Source organism: Peromyscus eremicus, chromosome 4 (genome assembly GCF_949786415.1).
Source record: "Peromyscus eremicus chromosome 4, PerEre_H2_v1, whole genome shotgun sequence".
Taxonomy (NCBI): domain Eukaryota; kingdom Metazoa; phylum Chordata; class Mammalia; order Rodentia; family Cricetidae; genus Peromyscus; species Peromyscus eremicus.
In genome coordinates, this window is record NC_081419.1 from 50,687,139 (window position 1) to 50,704,056 (window position 16,918).

At 44.6% G+C, this 16,918-nt stretch overlaps 1 protein-coding gene across 2 annotated transcripts in view; it reads left to right on the forward strand.

The window, feature by feature from the left end:
* Positions 1 to 16,918, forward strand: part of Map3k20 (mitogen-activated protein kinase kinase kinase 20) — a 162,477-nt gene that overhangs the window by 102,577 nt on the left and 42,982 nt on the right. Inside the window, exons 10-12 of one of the 2 annotated variants that reach the window (XM_059260695.1) lie at positions 999 to 1,105; positions 10,336 to 10,471; positions 14,068 to 14,870. In XM_059260695.1, coding sequence (XP_059116678.1) covers positions 999 to 1,105; positions 10,336 to 10,471; positions 14,068 to 14,442 — 618 coding nt within the window. In that variant the 3' untranslated portion in view covers positions 14,443 to 14,870. Of the gene's footprint in view, positions 1 to 998; positions 1,106 to 10,335; positions 10,472 to 14,067; positions 14,871 to 16,918 lie in introns of those variants that run through there. The other variant, XM_059260697.1, reaches the window with a different exon arrangement.

Genomic DNA, 16,918 nt, shown 5'->3' on the forward strand with positions numbered 1-16,918 from the left:
CACACACACACACACACACACACACACACCCCATTTGTGTATGCACACACATGTGCGTGTGCCCTTAAACAAATGAAGACCGAAGTCAATAAACATCCTCGTTTTGTATTTCTGAGCTATGGGAAAGAGCTTTTCTTAATAATGTCAGAAGCACCCAGGTCCTGAGAGCAAGCCCCCTCCACATTGTTCCTTCCTGTTTTTGTGCTCCTAAATCCAAATGCGTGTTTTAATTGCTGTAGCTGTAATTAGTTCTGAAATGGTGTAATTATGAGGCATGATGAGGAGAGAATGTGCATCATCCTTTTATTATCTTTCTCCATTTTTGTTATAACCTTTTGTCTCAGCCTTGGCTGAAGTGGAAAGAGGTGAGCATAGACAGTGCCGTTAGAGACAGACAGGGCGTGTTTTTTCAGTTGCTGCCTACAGCATGGTACGGTGTCCTGGGCCAAAGCTGCCTTCAACGTGGGATAAACCTTGAGAACAGTGATGTTACTGTGGCTTTCATTGTTTTTTTTTCCCCACACCAATTGATTTGGGAAGTTTTATTAGTCCAATAGGTTGCTAAGCAGATATTGCCCACCTACACACATTTTATTAAAAAAAAAAATGGGGGGAAATGGAAACGTTTGTGTAGTAGATAGCAGAATGTTCAAAGTGCATAATCTAGTAAGTTTTTAGTATCTCTACCACATGGATAGGTCTTTAATGACTGAAGATTTTCTTAAGGCATTCTTGGTCATATCTCAAAGTTGGACTTGGTACCTCTCTCCTTACCAACAGAAGACTACTCATTATCCTAACCTGATGCCCTGTGATTGAAAAAAATCACCCTGTCTATCCTTATGGATAACTAATGCAGATGAAGAGTTCGGCTCCCTCCACCCGTGTGATCTGATGACTGTAAACAGTCAGAACCCTGTCACGGTCACGGTGTGTGGCTGCACTTCCTCCTGCCATTTCTCCTGAAGTCTCATGGTGTTCTTTTTTCTCTTCTTCAGAAACGGCCATCATTCAAGCAGATCATTTCAATCCTGGAGTCTATGTCAAATGACACGAACCTTCCTGACCAGTGTAACTCATTTTTGCACAACAAGGCAGAATGGAGGTGGGTAGCGCCGGCCCGAGTCCCAGCCCACAGCTTCAGTGATGTGAGCCAGATGCCTGATGGACAGTCCTGGTTTCCAAGCACGGCCTGGGGCTGGGTGGAGGCTGAGATGTATATCCTTGCATCCATATGGAAGTTTCTCTGTATCAGTTGTCTTAGCATGCATCTAAGTATTTGGGAAGAGTATTGAATCATATATTCTGAAGCTTCTCTGTACACATTCTGTGTGAGGAAGCGTTAGCCTCTGTCCAGAAAAAAAAAAAAAAACAGCTATGTATCCTGTTCACCTTGCCGCTGTCTGCTAGTGCCAGGAGCGGGGAACCTATGAAAACAGGTGTTATAAACCCTGGCGAAACAAATCAGCAAAGAGAGAATTGTATTGTGTAAGTGGAAAAAGTAAATCCAAGATGAAACAGTTGGACCAGGTCGAATGACGCAGGGAATATAAATAGCCTGTTTGGGAGCTGGACCCTGTTCCTCCCCTGACTCAGCAGAGATTTGAAGTAACTTGATCCCTGCTCCTGATGTCCCAGGCAGTCACGCAATGCCCTGCGCCATCTGCTGGTGCCAAGTCAGTACTGCGTGCACTTGAGCGCCACGGGGTCTTGACTGCTGTCTGTCAGTACACTTTACCATGGGCTTTCCGTTTGATTGACACTTTACAATGGCCTTGCTTATTTTCATTCCTTTGAAATAACTACCTAATACCAGTCACTTTCGTGAATTTTTCTTGGCAATACAAAATTAATGCGGTGAGCTCCAATCTAGAGCTGAGAGCTTTTTTTTTTCTGGTCTGAAATAACAAAACCCTGGTGTGACATTGTTTCCTGTAGTCACAGGTCAAGTAATCATATCACTCCCCGTCAAACTCCCTGTGTGGGTTCCACTGCTTTTCAGACAAAGACGGAAGCGCTTGCCATTCATAAGACCATCTTGAGCCTGCCCCCAGCTTCAGGCTCCACAAAGGCACGTCCCTCTCTGACCAGAACCTCTGCAGTGCAGCCTCTCCAGCTGCACACTCCTCCGGGTCCCACCTCCCCCAGCTCCCATTAGCCATCTCAGTGACTGTTGACCTAGCTCATCTGCAAGGGAGCAACCCCCACTCCCTGGCCAGATCAGTGCCACCGAGCTCTGAGGCCACCGTGTTGATGTGCCTCAGCGCTGGAGTGCTGGAAAAGCAAACTGTTTCATGTATCTCTGTCTCCATCTTGTCCAACAGCAATTGCTCGATAAACATACGGGGAAGGAAGGAAGCAAGGAAGGAAGGCAGGGAGGGCAGGCAGAGAGCATGATGGTAGTGATGATATAAATGTAAACAACGGTGCTCTTGTACCCAGTGCATTTGCTTAGGCCGAGCCCTTAAACCTCTCCTGGTTCTGGAGAGGCTGATGTTCTCTTAGTGCAGGGCTGCCATGGTGAGTACAATGTCCCCGGACATGTGGCACTCTCTCCAGCAGCAGCCTCAGAAACACCCATGTTAAAACGTTAAACGTGAGAACACAGGTAACCATCGCGTTCTGTGCTGGCGAGCCGCATGCCGGAGAAGCAATGGCTAATAGAGCATAAACAATGAAACCTGATCCTCCCATCTGAGTGTGTAACGCAGGGGTTCCCTGAGGAAATGCTGTCTGATCTGTGAGCCAGAGGACTAGAGGGATTTTTAAACTGGGAGTATTGGTGTGTTTGAGATAGGGTTCTTTAAGGGTACCAACAAAGAAAACAAAGCAAAGTTAGTAAATTTTTAAAAAAATTGAAATTTTCTATATCCAAACACAATAACCATCCTAAATAAGTTTATAAGAGAGATGGCATACAGTTATAACTTTCTTCCCTCATGTGGTAGAACAGAGCTTCTCAGCTGTTTGGTGTCTAGGACTCCAGTTCACTCTGTGTGTGTATGGGGGGGGTGCATTATGTGCATGTGTAAGTACAGGTGCACACACGTGTACAGGAACAGAAGGAGGATGTTGAGTGACCTTCTCTATCACACTCCTTGTTCCTTGAACCAGGAGCTAGGCTGAGGGCAGCAAGCCCCAGTGACCTTCCCGTGTCTGCCCGGTATAGATGGCACTGGGGCTGTAGACACACTACCACGTCCAGCTCTGTATGTGTGCCAGGATCCCAACCCAGCTCCTCGTGCTTACACAGTAAATGCCCCTACCCAAAGAGCCATCTCTCCAGCAGCTCTAGTTCACTCTTAAAAATTACTGGGGACTCCAAAAAACTTTTGAGTAAATGAGTTAATATTTATTACATTAAAAATAGAACTGAAAAATCATAATATATTTATCAGTTCGTTTTAAAAAAAAAATAGTAAATTTGTGCCGCTGAAAAGATGGCTCAGTGGCTGAGAACATTTGATGCTCTTTCAGATGACTGCACTTAGTTTCCAGCACCCACTTCAAGAGGCTCAGATCAGATTGTAACTCCAGCTCCAGGTGACTCGATACCTTCTTCGAGCATCCACACACTTACATATATACATACAAGTGCAGACAGATATACACATACATACAAACAAAAATCCTTTTAAAACACTAATAAATTCTGTTCTGCCTTCAGCCCATGGCCCATATACCATAAAATATCTAGAAAGGTCCATGTTCTTATGAGAGTAGAAATGGCCAATTCTGTCACAGTGCCATCTTGAAAACCAGTTAGGCTTTAAGAACCCTCTGAAGTGCTCCCCTGGATCCCCAAAGATGCTACAGTGGCTGCCTTTTGTTGTTGTTGTTGTTGTTGTTGTTGTGTTTTGTTTTGTTTTGTTTTTCGAGACAGGGTTTCTCAGTGTAGCCCTGGCTGTCTTTGAAAACTCACTCTGTAGACCAGGCTGGCCTTGAACTCAGAGATTTGCCTGCCTCTGCCTCCCAAGTGCTGGAATTAAAGGCATGTGCCACCACTGCCCAGCCAGTTACTACCTTTGAAACAGCATTTTAATTAAAACAGCATTCTAATGGACATGAAAGGGCATTTCACAAGAAGAAATTGACTAGTGCTATCATCAAGTAAAATGCTGCTGCTGCTGAGGATGTGGGAAAGAGGAGTCCTTATTCACTGCTGGTGGATAGTGAATTCTTGTGGCCACTGTGGAAATCAGGATAGAATTCCTCAACAAGACAAAATGAGAACTTCCACAAGACCCAGATACACTACTCAGGTATGCACATGTCCTAGTCAGTGTTCTACTGCTGTGAGGAGACACCATAACCACAGCAACTCACATAAAAGGAAGCATTTAATTGGGGCTTGCTTACAGTTTCAGATGTTCATCATGGCAGGGAGCATGGCAGCATGCAGGCAGACGTGGTGCTGGAAGGAGCTGTGAGTTCTATGCCTGGATCAATGGGCAACAGGAAGACACAGCCACTAGGCCTGGCTTGGGCTTCTGAGTCCTCAAAACCAATCCCCAGTGACACACTTCCTCCAATGAGGCCACACCTCCTAATCCTTTTCAAATAGTGCCACTCCCTGGTGACTAAGCATTCAAATATATGAGCCTATGGGGGACATTCTTTTTTTTTTTTTTTTTTTTTTTTTTTTGGTTTTTGATTTTTTGGCTTTGGGTTTTGTTTTGTATTGTTTTTTGAGATAGGGTTTCTCTGTATAGCCCTTGCTGTTCTGGAACTTGTTCTGTAGGTCAGGCTGGCCTGGAACTCAGAGATTTGCTGAGTGCTGGGATTAAAGGCATATGTCACCACTGCCTGGCTATGGACATTGTTCTTAGTCAAACCACCACAACACACAAAGGACAGAGCAACACATCCCTAAGACACTTGCACATCCTGCACTGTACCCACTAGCCAGAAAATGTGCCCTGTCTGGTGTCCACCAGTGGACGAATAAAGGAAATGTGGTACCGTGGAATTGCATGCCATCGAGTAGAAAAATGAAGTCGTGGCATTTTCAGGAAAATGAATAGAAGTGGAAATCATTGTGTTAAGTGAAATATGACAGACACCACATGTTTTCTCTTATATGCAGAACCTGAGTTTAAAATATACACACACAAGTGCATGCAGGTATTGGTGTGTGTGTGTGTGTGTGTGTGTGTGTGTGTGTGTGTGTGTGTGTGTGTAAGTTGGCTCAGTAGGATGTGTCTATAATCCCCCTTGTGGGGAGCCAGAGACAGGAAGATCCCTGGTGCACACTGGCCAGCCAACATCGGCAAATTTCAAGTTCAATGAGAGACCCTATCTCAAAACAATAAAGTGGAGAGAGATTGAGGAAAATACCTAAAATCAACCTCGTGCTTACACACATGCACACACACACACACACACACACACACACACACACACACACACGTGCGCACACACATACACACACCTGTGCATTTATTCTCACAAGAACAGATGGTAAACCACAACACCACACACACACACATATACACAAAGTAAAATTATATGTGTATTTTTATACATGTAGGTGTGTAGGTTGCAGAACTAAAAAAAAAAAAGATTCATGGCAGGGAGGAAGGATTTTGAGTGAGGTGGGAAATAGAAAAGGCCATAGAATCAGTGTGACAAGAGAGCAGAGCAGGGACTGACTGGGACTCTAGAGCATGGAGGAGGGCAGTGTGGACAGGTAAGAACAAAGTACAGTGATTCAGATAGGAAAATACCACGATAAAACTCATTCTTTTACATGCTCACCTAACAGACTAACTTAAAAAGAAGTCAAGTGGCTAATACATTCTTTTTCTTTTCTTTTCTTCCTTTTTTTTTTCAGTATAGTTAGATGCCCTCAAAATGTACAAATGCTTTTGCCAAGAAAGTCCTACCACTATGAATTTATTGCAGAGCAAACCAATGGGACAGTTCTGACAGAATGCATGGGTGCTTGTTCAGACAGCCCCGTTTAGAATGCCAAAGCTAGAAACAGCAGTCATGTAAGGAATGAAGACTGACTTCCAAAAGCGATGTCTCCACACCCTGAATGATGCAGCCCCACCCAGGAGTTCTGATCAGTGGACCTGAGGAATGGGTTTAAAATGGTGGCTACAGTCTCGCTTATTCAAAATGACAGGATTTTAAGAATAAAACCAGTGCATATTAACCTGTATGCACATGCACATAAGAAATGCATCAGAGCATCACTGGGTCACTGGGCAATGGCGTTTTTCTATTTATCTTTTTTTTTTTCTTTAAACTTCTACATTAAATCTGGATTAATTGAATGATCAAGGTGAAAGCTGGGTAGAGCAGTGCATGCCTGGAGACCTTCCTACTCAAGAGGCTGAGGCAGAAGGGTCACAAGTTCAAGCCCAGCCTGGGCAGCATAGCAGAACCCCATCTCAACAACAGGCATGGACAAACAAATCCCACGCCTTCAAGGTGGGAAGTTAAGAGAACTGATGGTAAAGAAGGAGGGGGAATACCCTGCTCAGTAAGAGGGCACCATTTCTTAGGGGCTTTCTCGGGCCTCTCGGGAACTGAAAGAGTGCGTGGGCCTCACCTGAGCCATCAAAACTAGCTGGAGGCAACAGAGCTATGGTGACTGAACTTGACAGTTGCTTAAAGCCTCGGGGGATGATGGTTTATGATACTAATGAGCAGTTACTGTTTATTAGGTCCCTCCAGATGCCCGTGCTTCTTTTGGATTCTCTTTCTTAATCTCCACAGCAGCTCCAGTCAGATCCCAGGAGCTAACATATCCCCGAGGCCTCAACAGCCTGGGTAACTTACCTGAGCTTATCCTGTACGGCAGTGGAGCCGGAGTGAGGCCCAGGTGCCGTGACATCGGACTGCGGCCGTCAGTCATGGCAGCTGCCCATCAACATGAAGTATTCTTTGTACCCGGTTTCTTTTTAGCTCAGAAGCAGTTGCAGGGTGTGGTCATTTTAGGTTATCAATCAAGTCAAAAAGCTGTCATTCAGCATGCCACGTGCCGAAAAGAATGCTGTGGGTTTTCAGATCACCTGGTAGTGAAGGGACAGGACATTTGTGCCACTACTTACTTTGCCCCAACTTTTGTCAGGGTCCAAAGACTGTCAGCAAATAGGAGTCACAGTGAAGTGTGAGTCCAGGCATGCTGGGATGCTTGCCAGTGGTGGCCTCCTGCTGGATCTTTCATTCCACGTGGGTGGACGAAACACCTAATTCAGAAAATTAAAAGATTCTGAAAATCCTCTGTAAAACTAACTTACTAAAAGCCACTTAAACTGGGTAAGGAAAGAGAGCATCAGGTTTGATTCATGAAATCCTTGGCTGCCCCTCCCCTTGACGTAGGAGCAGTCGGAGCGGGACCTGTGTCCCGAGGCTCCAGCTTTCGATTGTGACCTCATGTGACTCTGTACAAACCTGTGGCGGAATAGTGAATGAGCTAAGGGTTGAAATGGAGCATTCAGGTTTTGCCTGTAGGCAAAATGCTTTGTTGGTTGTTTTCCCATGGTGGCCAAAGTGCTGTCGCCATGACATGCTTTTAAGAACCAAAAACAGATCAAAAATGTAATCTCCGCGATTTGAGTATTAGGACCCATCACGTGTTCATACCACAACTTTAATACACTTCTTACCATGTAATATATGAGCCATATGGATATTTTTTAAAATTGACCTGTGATTTCTCAGTGAATCTGTCTAATGAGAGAAGAATGGTTGCAGCTCATTGCCTGGAGAGGAAAATGGATACTAGTTGAAATCAACCTTGGCTGGATTTGGTTTGTGTTTTCACCGACTGTAGTTTTAGAGATGGAAGGTTATATATATAAACGCATCAACAAACGCATGTGACAGGAAGTGATGCACCCCCCACCCACCCCCACCCCCCGTTCAAAACCAACAACAAGGGGGTGCTGTCTTTTCACGTCCGTGGGTTTGGGTCATTCTCTCATGGTATTTGAGAGGGAGCAGTGCTGGGAAGCTGGGCCTGCAGGACGGACTCAGGAAGGTTCTCTTCCCAGCTGGTATGTGTTTCTGTCACAGCTTTCGGCTTACTTAACTGTTAATCTGTTTTCTACAAGGGCTCAAAATCACAGTGGCCGGAATTTGAGATGAGGCCTTGGATTTAATTGCAAGTGAAACAGACTGTGTTACCCTGACTGAAAGGACCGAGCTTCAGTGGGATCAGTCTCACTGGCGGGAGAGTTAGGACAGGCTTACCAAGCGTCACACACACACAGGCAGCCCAGGTCATCCCACCACTAAGTGTGCCGAGCTCTGCGACCTCCCTGCCACCCTATGACCCTCAGGGTAACTCCAAGGGGCTCATTCTTTTTTGTCATGGAAGTTTACTATAAGGTTTTCCACGGTGACTTTTGCTCTTCAGTCTTCCATTTGAGAAGTTAAAACAAACTTGCTTGTGAATTGGCATAACACTTTTGTCAGAAATATTAAGTTTGATTAAACTTGGATTTTATGATGAAGTCATAATTCTCGAAGATTCTGCGTTTGTGCCTTTTCTCAGAACTGCACCGTGACTTCGCCGGACCTTCATGGTTTGTCCCACGGCCCCAGGGAAAGAGAGAAGCTGCATTGTAATTTTTCTATGCTGGGGGACTGTTCATACAGGCAGGGAAGTGAAGTGTGGTTCAAATGCAGACCCACCTCCAGGCTTCCCCTTGAGCAGGGCAACTCAGTTGTCCTCCCTAAGGAGTGGAATAAGATGTCCACTTCCTCTGACCTTCCCTGGAAACACAGGGCACGTTTTGCTTAGGTCTGTTCATGAACTGAGCTCTGGGGGCCCACACTCAAGGTCTCACTGCCACCATGTGCTGTGCGGCGCAGGCTTGTCTCGGCAGCTAACCGGGAAGTCCTTTCGGGACACAGATGTGTTGTCTTTAGCCCTCCGGACTTCTTTGCATGCTTCTTGCCCCCCCCCAGCCCCCCCCCCAGGCCTTTCATCTCTCATTACGCGGCTCATGGCTTGTGTGGAAGCACTTCAGAAACCTAAGGAAGAGAACTTCCAGTTCTCAGAGCGTAAATTTAGACGTTAACACTGTGACAGCCCTGAAGGAGGAAACGTTCATGCCGAGCCGTTCTGCCAGTTTCAGTTCATGTAAAGAACAGTTTCTCTCACTGGGCAGTGTCCTGAGTGGCCTAGACATGAAGGAAAGAACTTCCTGTAAAATTATAAAGTCTAAAAGGAACTCGGAATTCTTCTGGACTAAAGTATCACATGCTTGCTAGATTATGAAGCTTGTTCGTATGGGATTCCTGTGTGTACAACCGTGTATGTCTCTGTGTCTACATGTATTCCTTGTGCGTTTTCTTTGGCTTTTTCTCTTCTGTTTGTACTATTCTGGTTTGTTTTTGTTTTATCTTATTTTATTTTATAATTATTCTTTAGATGCCTCTTTGTTTTCTAAGGAGAGATGGGGTTTGGATTTGGATGGGTAGGAGGAATCTCAGAGTGGTTAGGGGAAGGGAAACCATAATCAGAATATTGTATGAAGAAAATGTCATTTTGTTTTGTTTTGTTTTGTTTTGTGAGACAGGGTTTCTCTGTGTTGCCCTGGCTGTCCTGGAACTCACTCTGTAGACCAGGCTGGCCTCAAACTCACAGAGATCTGCCTGGCTCTGCCTCCCGAGTGCTGGGATTAAAGGTGTGCACCACCACTGTCCAGCTTGAGAAATGTCTATTTTCAATAAAAGAAAAAGTAAAGAAAAAATTACCAGTGCTTGTTAAACAGAGGAAACAGCCAGCATTGCCCAGCAGCAAGTCATGTGCTTGCTCTAAGGTGGAGGCATAGGCACAAGCCGGCCCAGGGATTCTCAGGATGAAGCATATTGTAGAACCCCGGCATCTTAGAACCACCGCCCCTACAGCCAAAGAAATTGCCAGGTTAATCAGCCTCGCTGAGCCACTCCATGGGCAAGAATGCCAGCCAGGTAGCTCGCTCTGTGTGTTACACACGTGTGTGCCATTTTCCATCCACCCATCCGATCCACAACAGATCGGTACCCATTTTGGGGGTCTGTTGTAGAAGTAGGATGAGAAACCGTGCCTTGTGAGCGGTAAAGCTTCATAAACTACAAGCAGGTACTAAATGGCTAGCCCACGATGCCAGCTCCCAACTTGTGCTACGTAGTTGCTGGTCACTCTTCAATGCTTTGTTGAAATGTTCAGAGTTTGTTTTCCCTAACTAGAAACCTCCCGTTGATTTCGAAGGATAAAGAGTCCCGCTTCTCTGGTTGGTTCCTTAGCATTTCATCTGGTTAGCGCTCCAACGGACCCACCGAGTGTCCACAGGGCCACCGGCAGTGGAGACTCACTGAGTTATCTCTCTGCAGGTGCGAAATTGAGGCCACCCTTGAGAGGCTGAAGAAACTAGAGCGAGATCTCAGCTTTAAAGAGCAGGAGCTCAAAGAACGAGAGAGACGCTTGAAGATGTGGGAGCAGAAGCTGACCGAGCAGTCCAACACCCCGGTGAGTACGCCACCTAGTGGCTCCCTGCAGCACTCAGAAGCCTGGCTGAGCATGGCAGCATGGCTAATCTCCTCCCCACCCTCCAGCTTTCCCCTGCTCTGCTCCTGAGAATTAAAGGCCTGCACTGGTAGTAAGGAGTATAAAACACCAAAATGCCACACGTTTCCAGGAAAACAAAAACCTATTTAAAAGAAAAATCCCTCCTTCTGGATCTTTCCTTAAGAACTGCTATTCTCTTGGCACATTTATATGTTAAAGTTACTAGAGTAAACTCTAATGTATGTTTGGACCGTCTGTTAGGGCCTCAGAACACTGTTGGAATGCTGCTGTTCAGCACTGCACTTAGAGGCCATCAGTAATTAATAACTGTAATTGCCAGGCCGCCAGGAATGTCTTGGGTGTGTCAGAACTTAACCACATTTTCTTTCTGAGATTGAGCTGGGCTGCTGACAGTGATGACAAGCATTAATATTCCTTATTAATTTAGTGCGATGATTATGAGCAGCATAAAATGGGGGAAAGGCTTCTCCTGGGACAGGAAGCCATCTTGCTGTACCTCTAGGAAGACCCTTGTTCTTTTCCGAGTCCAGAGGAGCCCTGGCTCTTTATCTTCTAACCTTGAGCTTAAGCTGTATGTTAAATTTTAGGTCGTGTTTCAGCATTCTTCTAGATTTTAAAGGGCAGTCACTTTCAGGAAGCAAGAAAACCTTAGGGTTGGTTTTTCTAGGATTTTTCAGTGGGCAATATTTATCCACTTAAAATCACAAGGAATGAGAGATTAAAAATAAAGTTACTGACAAAGATATCAAGAAAAAAGTTAAGTGCCCTTCACTTTGTGTTCCTCAAAGACCTTTCCTATCTAGGCAAGTCTTAAGCTCCATTGAACAACCACCATTGAGCAGCCTGTGACAGCTTGCAAAATGTTTCCCTGTGTCTAAAGAATGAGAGACTCTGTCTCTATTTCCAATTCCTATGCAGAAGCAATCTGATACCTCCTCACCCCCAAAAAGGAGAATGCATCTAAATGTTACAGATTTACCCTTTTCAAAAATGCCTTTGGTAATCCCAGGAATGCCAAGGTAAGCACTGAATTGCTGTACATGAGACTGCCAGGAGCTATTAAAAGGGTCCCTCACTTTTGTTAGTGAATCCTGTGAGTTTAACCAGACTCTCAAGAAGGGGGAAAGGGGTGAGTTTCCTGTCCAGACTGAGTTGGTACCAGTGGGATGCAGCACCCCGGCTCGGGAAAGAGCCCGGCTTCTTGCAAGCAGGTGGGAGCAGGAGCCGGAATGCACCCTTGTCTCCACAGCCCATCCGCTGAAGGCTGCGGGCTGTTTTGTTTTGCTTTTTAAGTGCGTTGAAACCTTAGCGGTAAAGCGCTGCATGGCTTGACTCCCTCTAAATGCCGTATTGTCAGGAAAACTTTCAACCGCCTATTAGAGCGTGCTTTAGAACCTTGCCTTGGCTCATTGGCATGAGTTTTGCTAAGAAATTATGGGCTGCCTTGCACGTCTTATTGCTGCGGGTAACACAGTTGTGGATTAAAGAATAAAACGCGCCAGGTGCTTAGTAGGTTGTATCTTGCGTTTTAACTCCAGAAAACTTAGTTTAAAGACAGTGCCTTGCAGGCCACCAGCTAACAATGGACAGCATGGCGCACGCTCTCCGCACGGCTCCCTCCCTTTTTACTTATGAGGCCCAAGTTTTCTTTGTTTATAATGCTTGCTTTCAACATCTCCTCTGCCTAGAGCTGGCGTTTCTAAAGGAAAGGAGTTTATGCTCAGGTGTTTGATGAGCAGCTGTTTTCTTTTATCCTCACTTCGGTTTCTAGTTGGCTTTAAACTTGACTGCTGAGAACAAGAGGGAGCTTTTTAAAAGTGGCAAAACTGGGCCTTTTTTTTTTTTAATAGGTAGCTTCATCTTAAATATAACAGCCTCACATTTGCACAACTGCATAAAAACACCATCAAATTGATTTCAGGGATACTATTTTCCTTCCTAGAACTGAAACATTAAAGATGCTTGGAAAAATGAGTTCTCCATGTATAAATAGGGATGGTGCTTATTTTTAATAGTTGTTGCAGCTTGCTGTAAAAATTTTAGAGATCAAGTCTTTTTTGAGAAGTATTTGTGGAGCTCTTTAGGGGCTAACATAATGTGAGAAGAGACCTCAGCAATTATCAAATCAGTGAGCAACAAAGTGTTCCTTAGAGTTGCTATCAATTGACAACCAATTTGAGAATTCGAGAAGGGTGGCCATAGGGAGTGAGGCCCTGCCCATGAGTAAGGACCCAAGGCTGCCTGGACCACATGACCTTGATCCAGAGCCCACCGCACCAAAATTCTCTCCTAATAGAACAAGCTGGTTTTTGGAAACTGAGCTCCAACAGTAACTGAAATGAGAAAACTGGCCCGTCGAGATGGCTCTGTGGCTAAACGTACTTGCAAGCCTGATAACCCGAGTTGAGTCTCTGGATCCCACAGGGTAGGAGAACTGACTCCCAAAAGTTGTCCTCTGACCTGATACACCTGTGGCCTTCCTGTGCCTGCAACAATTGTAGATAAGTTTTTTAAGTTCTTAAAATTTAAAAAAAAAAAGAAAAAGGTACTAAATATTTGGTACCTTCACCCTAAGAATGTAAAGTTCGTCTAAGAGTTTCATTATTTGTACATTATCTTAAGTTCACGCCTCTCAAGCCATGTGCAAAGTATGAACCTTTATTTGCTTAGTTCTTTAAAGAAGATGTAAAAACGACGTTTTTATCATAAAGAAATAGAAGCAGACATTATGGATTAGGTAGGCTGTTAAAGGTAATTACGTAAGGCGGAAAATAAACATTTGTCACCACTGTGACAATGTGAGAAAGAACTCATGGCCACACGTCCCACTGAAAGGAGACGCTGGGATTAGCGGCTACCCCAAGGAGACGATCTAAGTGAGTCCTAAGCAGCATTGTCCAGGCTCCCCGTGTTCACTGCGACTGACTTGAAGGTTAGAGGCAGGACCTGGAGTTTATTCCCAGGTGAGTTGTGTAAGAACCGGAATAAATTAAACAGTGCCGGATCTAGCTGGAGTCAAGGAATCAGTGGAAGCTAATAAAGTGGCCTTCAGCGTGTGCTCAGGGCACTAGCCCGTTAGAGAGGTGGAGACCCCAGGTCCCCCAGCCAGACACACAGCCTAACTTCTGCCCTTCCTCTGAGCTCTTCCTTGGGATGGGGTTTCTGAATTGTTTTGACTTGAGATTTAATCTCTGCTTCATCTCTTCTTTTTTTTAATTAATATAGTGGTTAATCAAATGTTTCTGTATGGAAGTGAAATTGGGAAAAAAATTAAGAGACATCCTAAAAACTATTTTGTTTTAAGCAAAGCGAGGACTTAAAACTGGTCCCTACCTGTCCACTTGAAATTTGGCTCACTGTGGTGATTTGCAAGCTTTTGGTTATGATTTACCCTGTCATTTATAAATTATGGCCATTAAGTAAGTTCTCATCATTCACCTCCTGCGTAGTACCAACTAATGTTGTGGTATCTGTCTCCTGATTTAAATTGGCACTAATTTCTCTTTTCACTTCTGTCCTTTCTTTCCCTTCGATAGCTTCTCTTGCCTCTTGCTGCAAGAATGTCTGAGGAGTCTTACTTTGAATCTAAAACAGAGGAGTCTAACAGTGCAGAGATGTCATGTCAGATCACAGCAACAAGTAACGGGGAGGGCCATGGCATGAACCCAAGTCTGCAGGCCATGATGCTCATGGGCTTTGGGGATGTCTTCTCAATGAACAAAGCAGGAGCTGTGCTGCATTCTGGGATGCAGATAAACATGCAAGCCAAGCAGAATTCCTCCAAAACCACATCTAAGAGGAGGGGGAAGAAAGTCAACATGGCCCTGGGGTTCAGTGAGTTTGACTTGTCAGAAGGTGATGATGATGATGGTGAGGAGGAAGAGAATGATGTGGAGAATAACAGTGAATGATGGCAGAAAGTAATAAAATTGAAAATGTTTTTTTTAAAAAAAAAAAACAGAAGAAATGTATTATCTCAGTCTGTGCAAAAAACAGCGTAGGAGACGAGCACCGAGCGCTGCACCTGAGGCCAAGCTCATGGGGCAGTCCCCTCATCAGCGTGACTTTACTTTTGCATTCAGAAAAGCGAGGCAGGGGATTAAGCTAAAGGCATATTTATCAGCGAGTGCGGTGCCTGATCATAGAAATATGTGCATAGTCTGTAGTTTGTATTTGACTGCATTTTATCCCCTTCATTGGCTGGTTGGGAAATGTCCATTGTGAGCAAGCACTCCACCCCTGACTCCACGCTGATGTCGATCCTTCCCTAGCACACCAAGGTTTCTTCCTGTACAATACATTGTAATGGTGGAGGTGACTGGTGACTATAAAATCCAGCCACATTAAAAAAATAATAAATAAATAAATAAATAAATAAATAAATAAATAAATAAATAAATAAATAAAAAAGGCTGAGATGAAAGAAGATTATAAAAAAAAAATGCTCTCTCAGACATACCTAAACACCAAGAATTTTCAAACCAAATAGCTCACAGCTCCTCAAAGTAAAACCTGGCTGGTGTTCTCTAGTGACATTTGAAGGGAAACTACTCTGGTTTGAAGCGAGCAGCAGACGTAGCAAGCTTGCATACCCCCGTGCTGGCTGGAAGCACACTAACGTGAACACACTGTCACCCTAGGCTTAGCTTGTCCTTTACACAGAAACACATGGCCCCAAAGGGATGTGTCTAGGCATGAGCAGGCTAAGCACACACCTGCTCTGAACATCCAACAAAGGCACTCTGTTTCTTTGTTTTTCCAGGGGTGCATAATAATAATAATACTAGATTTTAATCTATGTTTAGGGAAAATAAACACTATAAATAGGAAAGACAAATTATCCTTCATAGACACAAGTGCATTCTGAAGAGGTCTTTCTGTTAAAGGTAGCTGTACAGCGTTGCCCCCCTCCCTTTCCTTTTCACTGCTCTGGGATGCTGGTTTGAGAATTAGATTCAGGTGCTACTTACTATGAGGGCCAGACTACCCAGAGACACTCTCAGAAGACTGGTTTATCTATCAAAACCTATTTAAGCTATAAACTCCTATAAAAATTACATCTAGATAAAGGCAAAATAAAACAAAGCTCTTTATCAATCTAACTCAAAAATAGCATCCTTCATTTGACAATGAAAATGAAATAGTTTCGGTGGGCCTTTTGTTTAGAGGCTCTAACATCAGGTGGGTGTGGTGGCTCATGTCATAATTGTAACACTTAACAGGCTGAGGCAGAGGGACAGTGCTTTTAGTAGCAGCCTGCTTGAGCTACATAGCAGGACTCTGTCCCAAAAAAGGATTAGAAATTATCTACTAAGTATGTTTGGTTATGAAGTCCTTGGGAATCTGAGATGCAATGTGTTTCTAATCCTCAGTGAGCACTGAAAAGTACCACCAAAAAATGAAAAGCAGACACTACAACTTCATTTGGCGAGAAATAGCCAGTACAATGTTCTGGGTGTCTGTTGGCTGTGCAGTCTTGGGTAGACTAATCTCTGAGCCTATTTACCCTCCATTATCATGACAGGAATGCTAACCTACTTCAAAGAAAAAGGATCAGAAGAAAGTGTGTAACCATGTAGCATAGCACCAGGCCATGGCAGGTGCCGCTTAATACCAACTACAGTTCGTTGCCAAGTAAAAGGGACACTGAGAAATAGGTGGGTTCAGTTGCCTTCTGGGACACCAAAGTATCTATTGCAAGTGATACTTGCTCGGAAGTATGAAGTTAAAAGTAGACAGCTTTCAGGAAATGTAAAGAGAGCAGTTCTTAGGATGTAAAACGTGCAGATTTAATTCGGTTGCTCTTGGAACCTAGGTGCCGCGGCCAGGTCCACCTGTGCTGGGTGTTTACAGACAGGTTCAGTGTGCCTGAGAAGATGGGTTCCCTCACACCTGTGCTGCTGTAATTCTCTGCACATACGTATTCTAGATCTGTAGCCAGGCCACTCAAACAGGACAACTTGGAGGGGAGCAGAAAGGATGCCCAGCAACTCCTGATTTCCCAGCATGCCATGAGTACCTGAAGGAGACAGTGGCAGGTACAGGGTCTTAAAGCCTCTTGCTCATCTGCTCAGGAAAAAAAAAAATAAAGTCTTTTGTTCACCAAGTATTCACTGGGACCCTGGTGTCTACCAAGTTCTAGAAAATAGCATTTGTATTCGTGGAGCGTGCATGCTAGTGAGCAAGAGTGAGCAGATAGTAAAGCGTACATCAGAGAATGTTATGATTTTAAGTGCAAGCTGGAGATTGACGCAAGGAAGGAAGGGGAGGCTGGCGGGAGAGGTCTTCAAAGTGTGGTCAGAAAAGGCCTGGCTGATGGGTACCATTTGCACAAAGCCAAGGCAGGTGAAGGGATCTCTGTGAGTAGCGAGTTCTGCCTTAGACGGA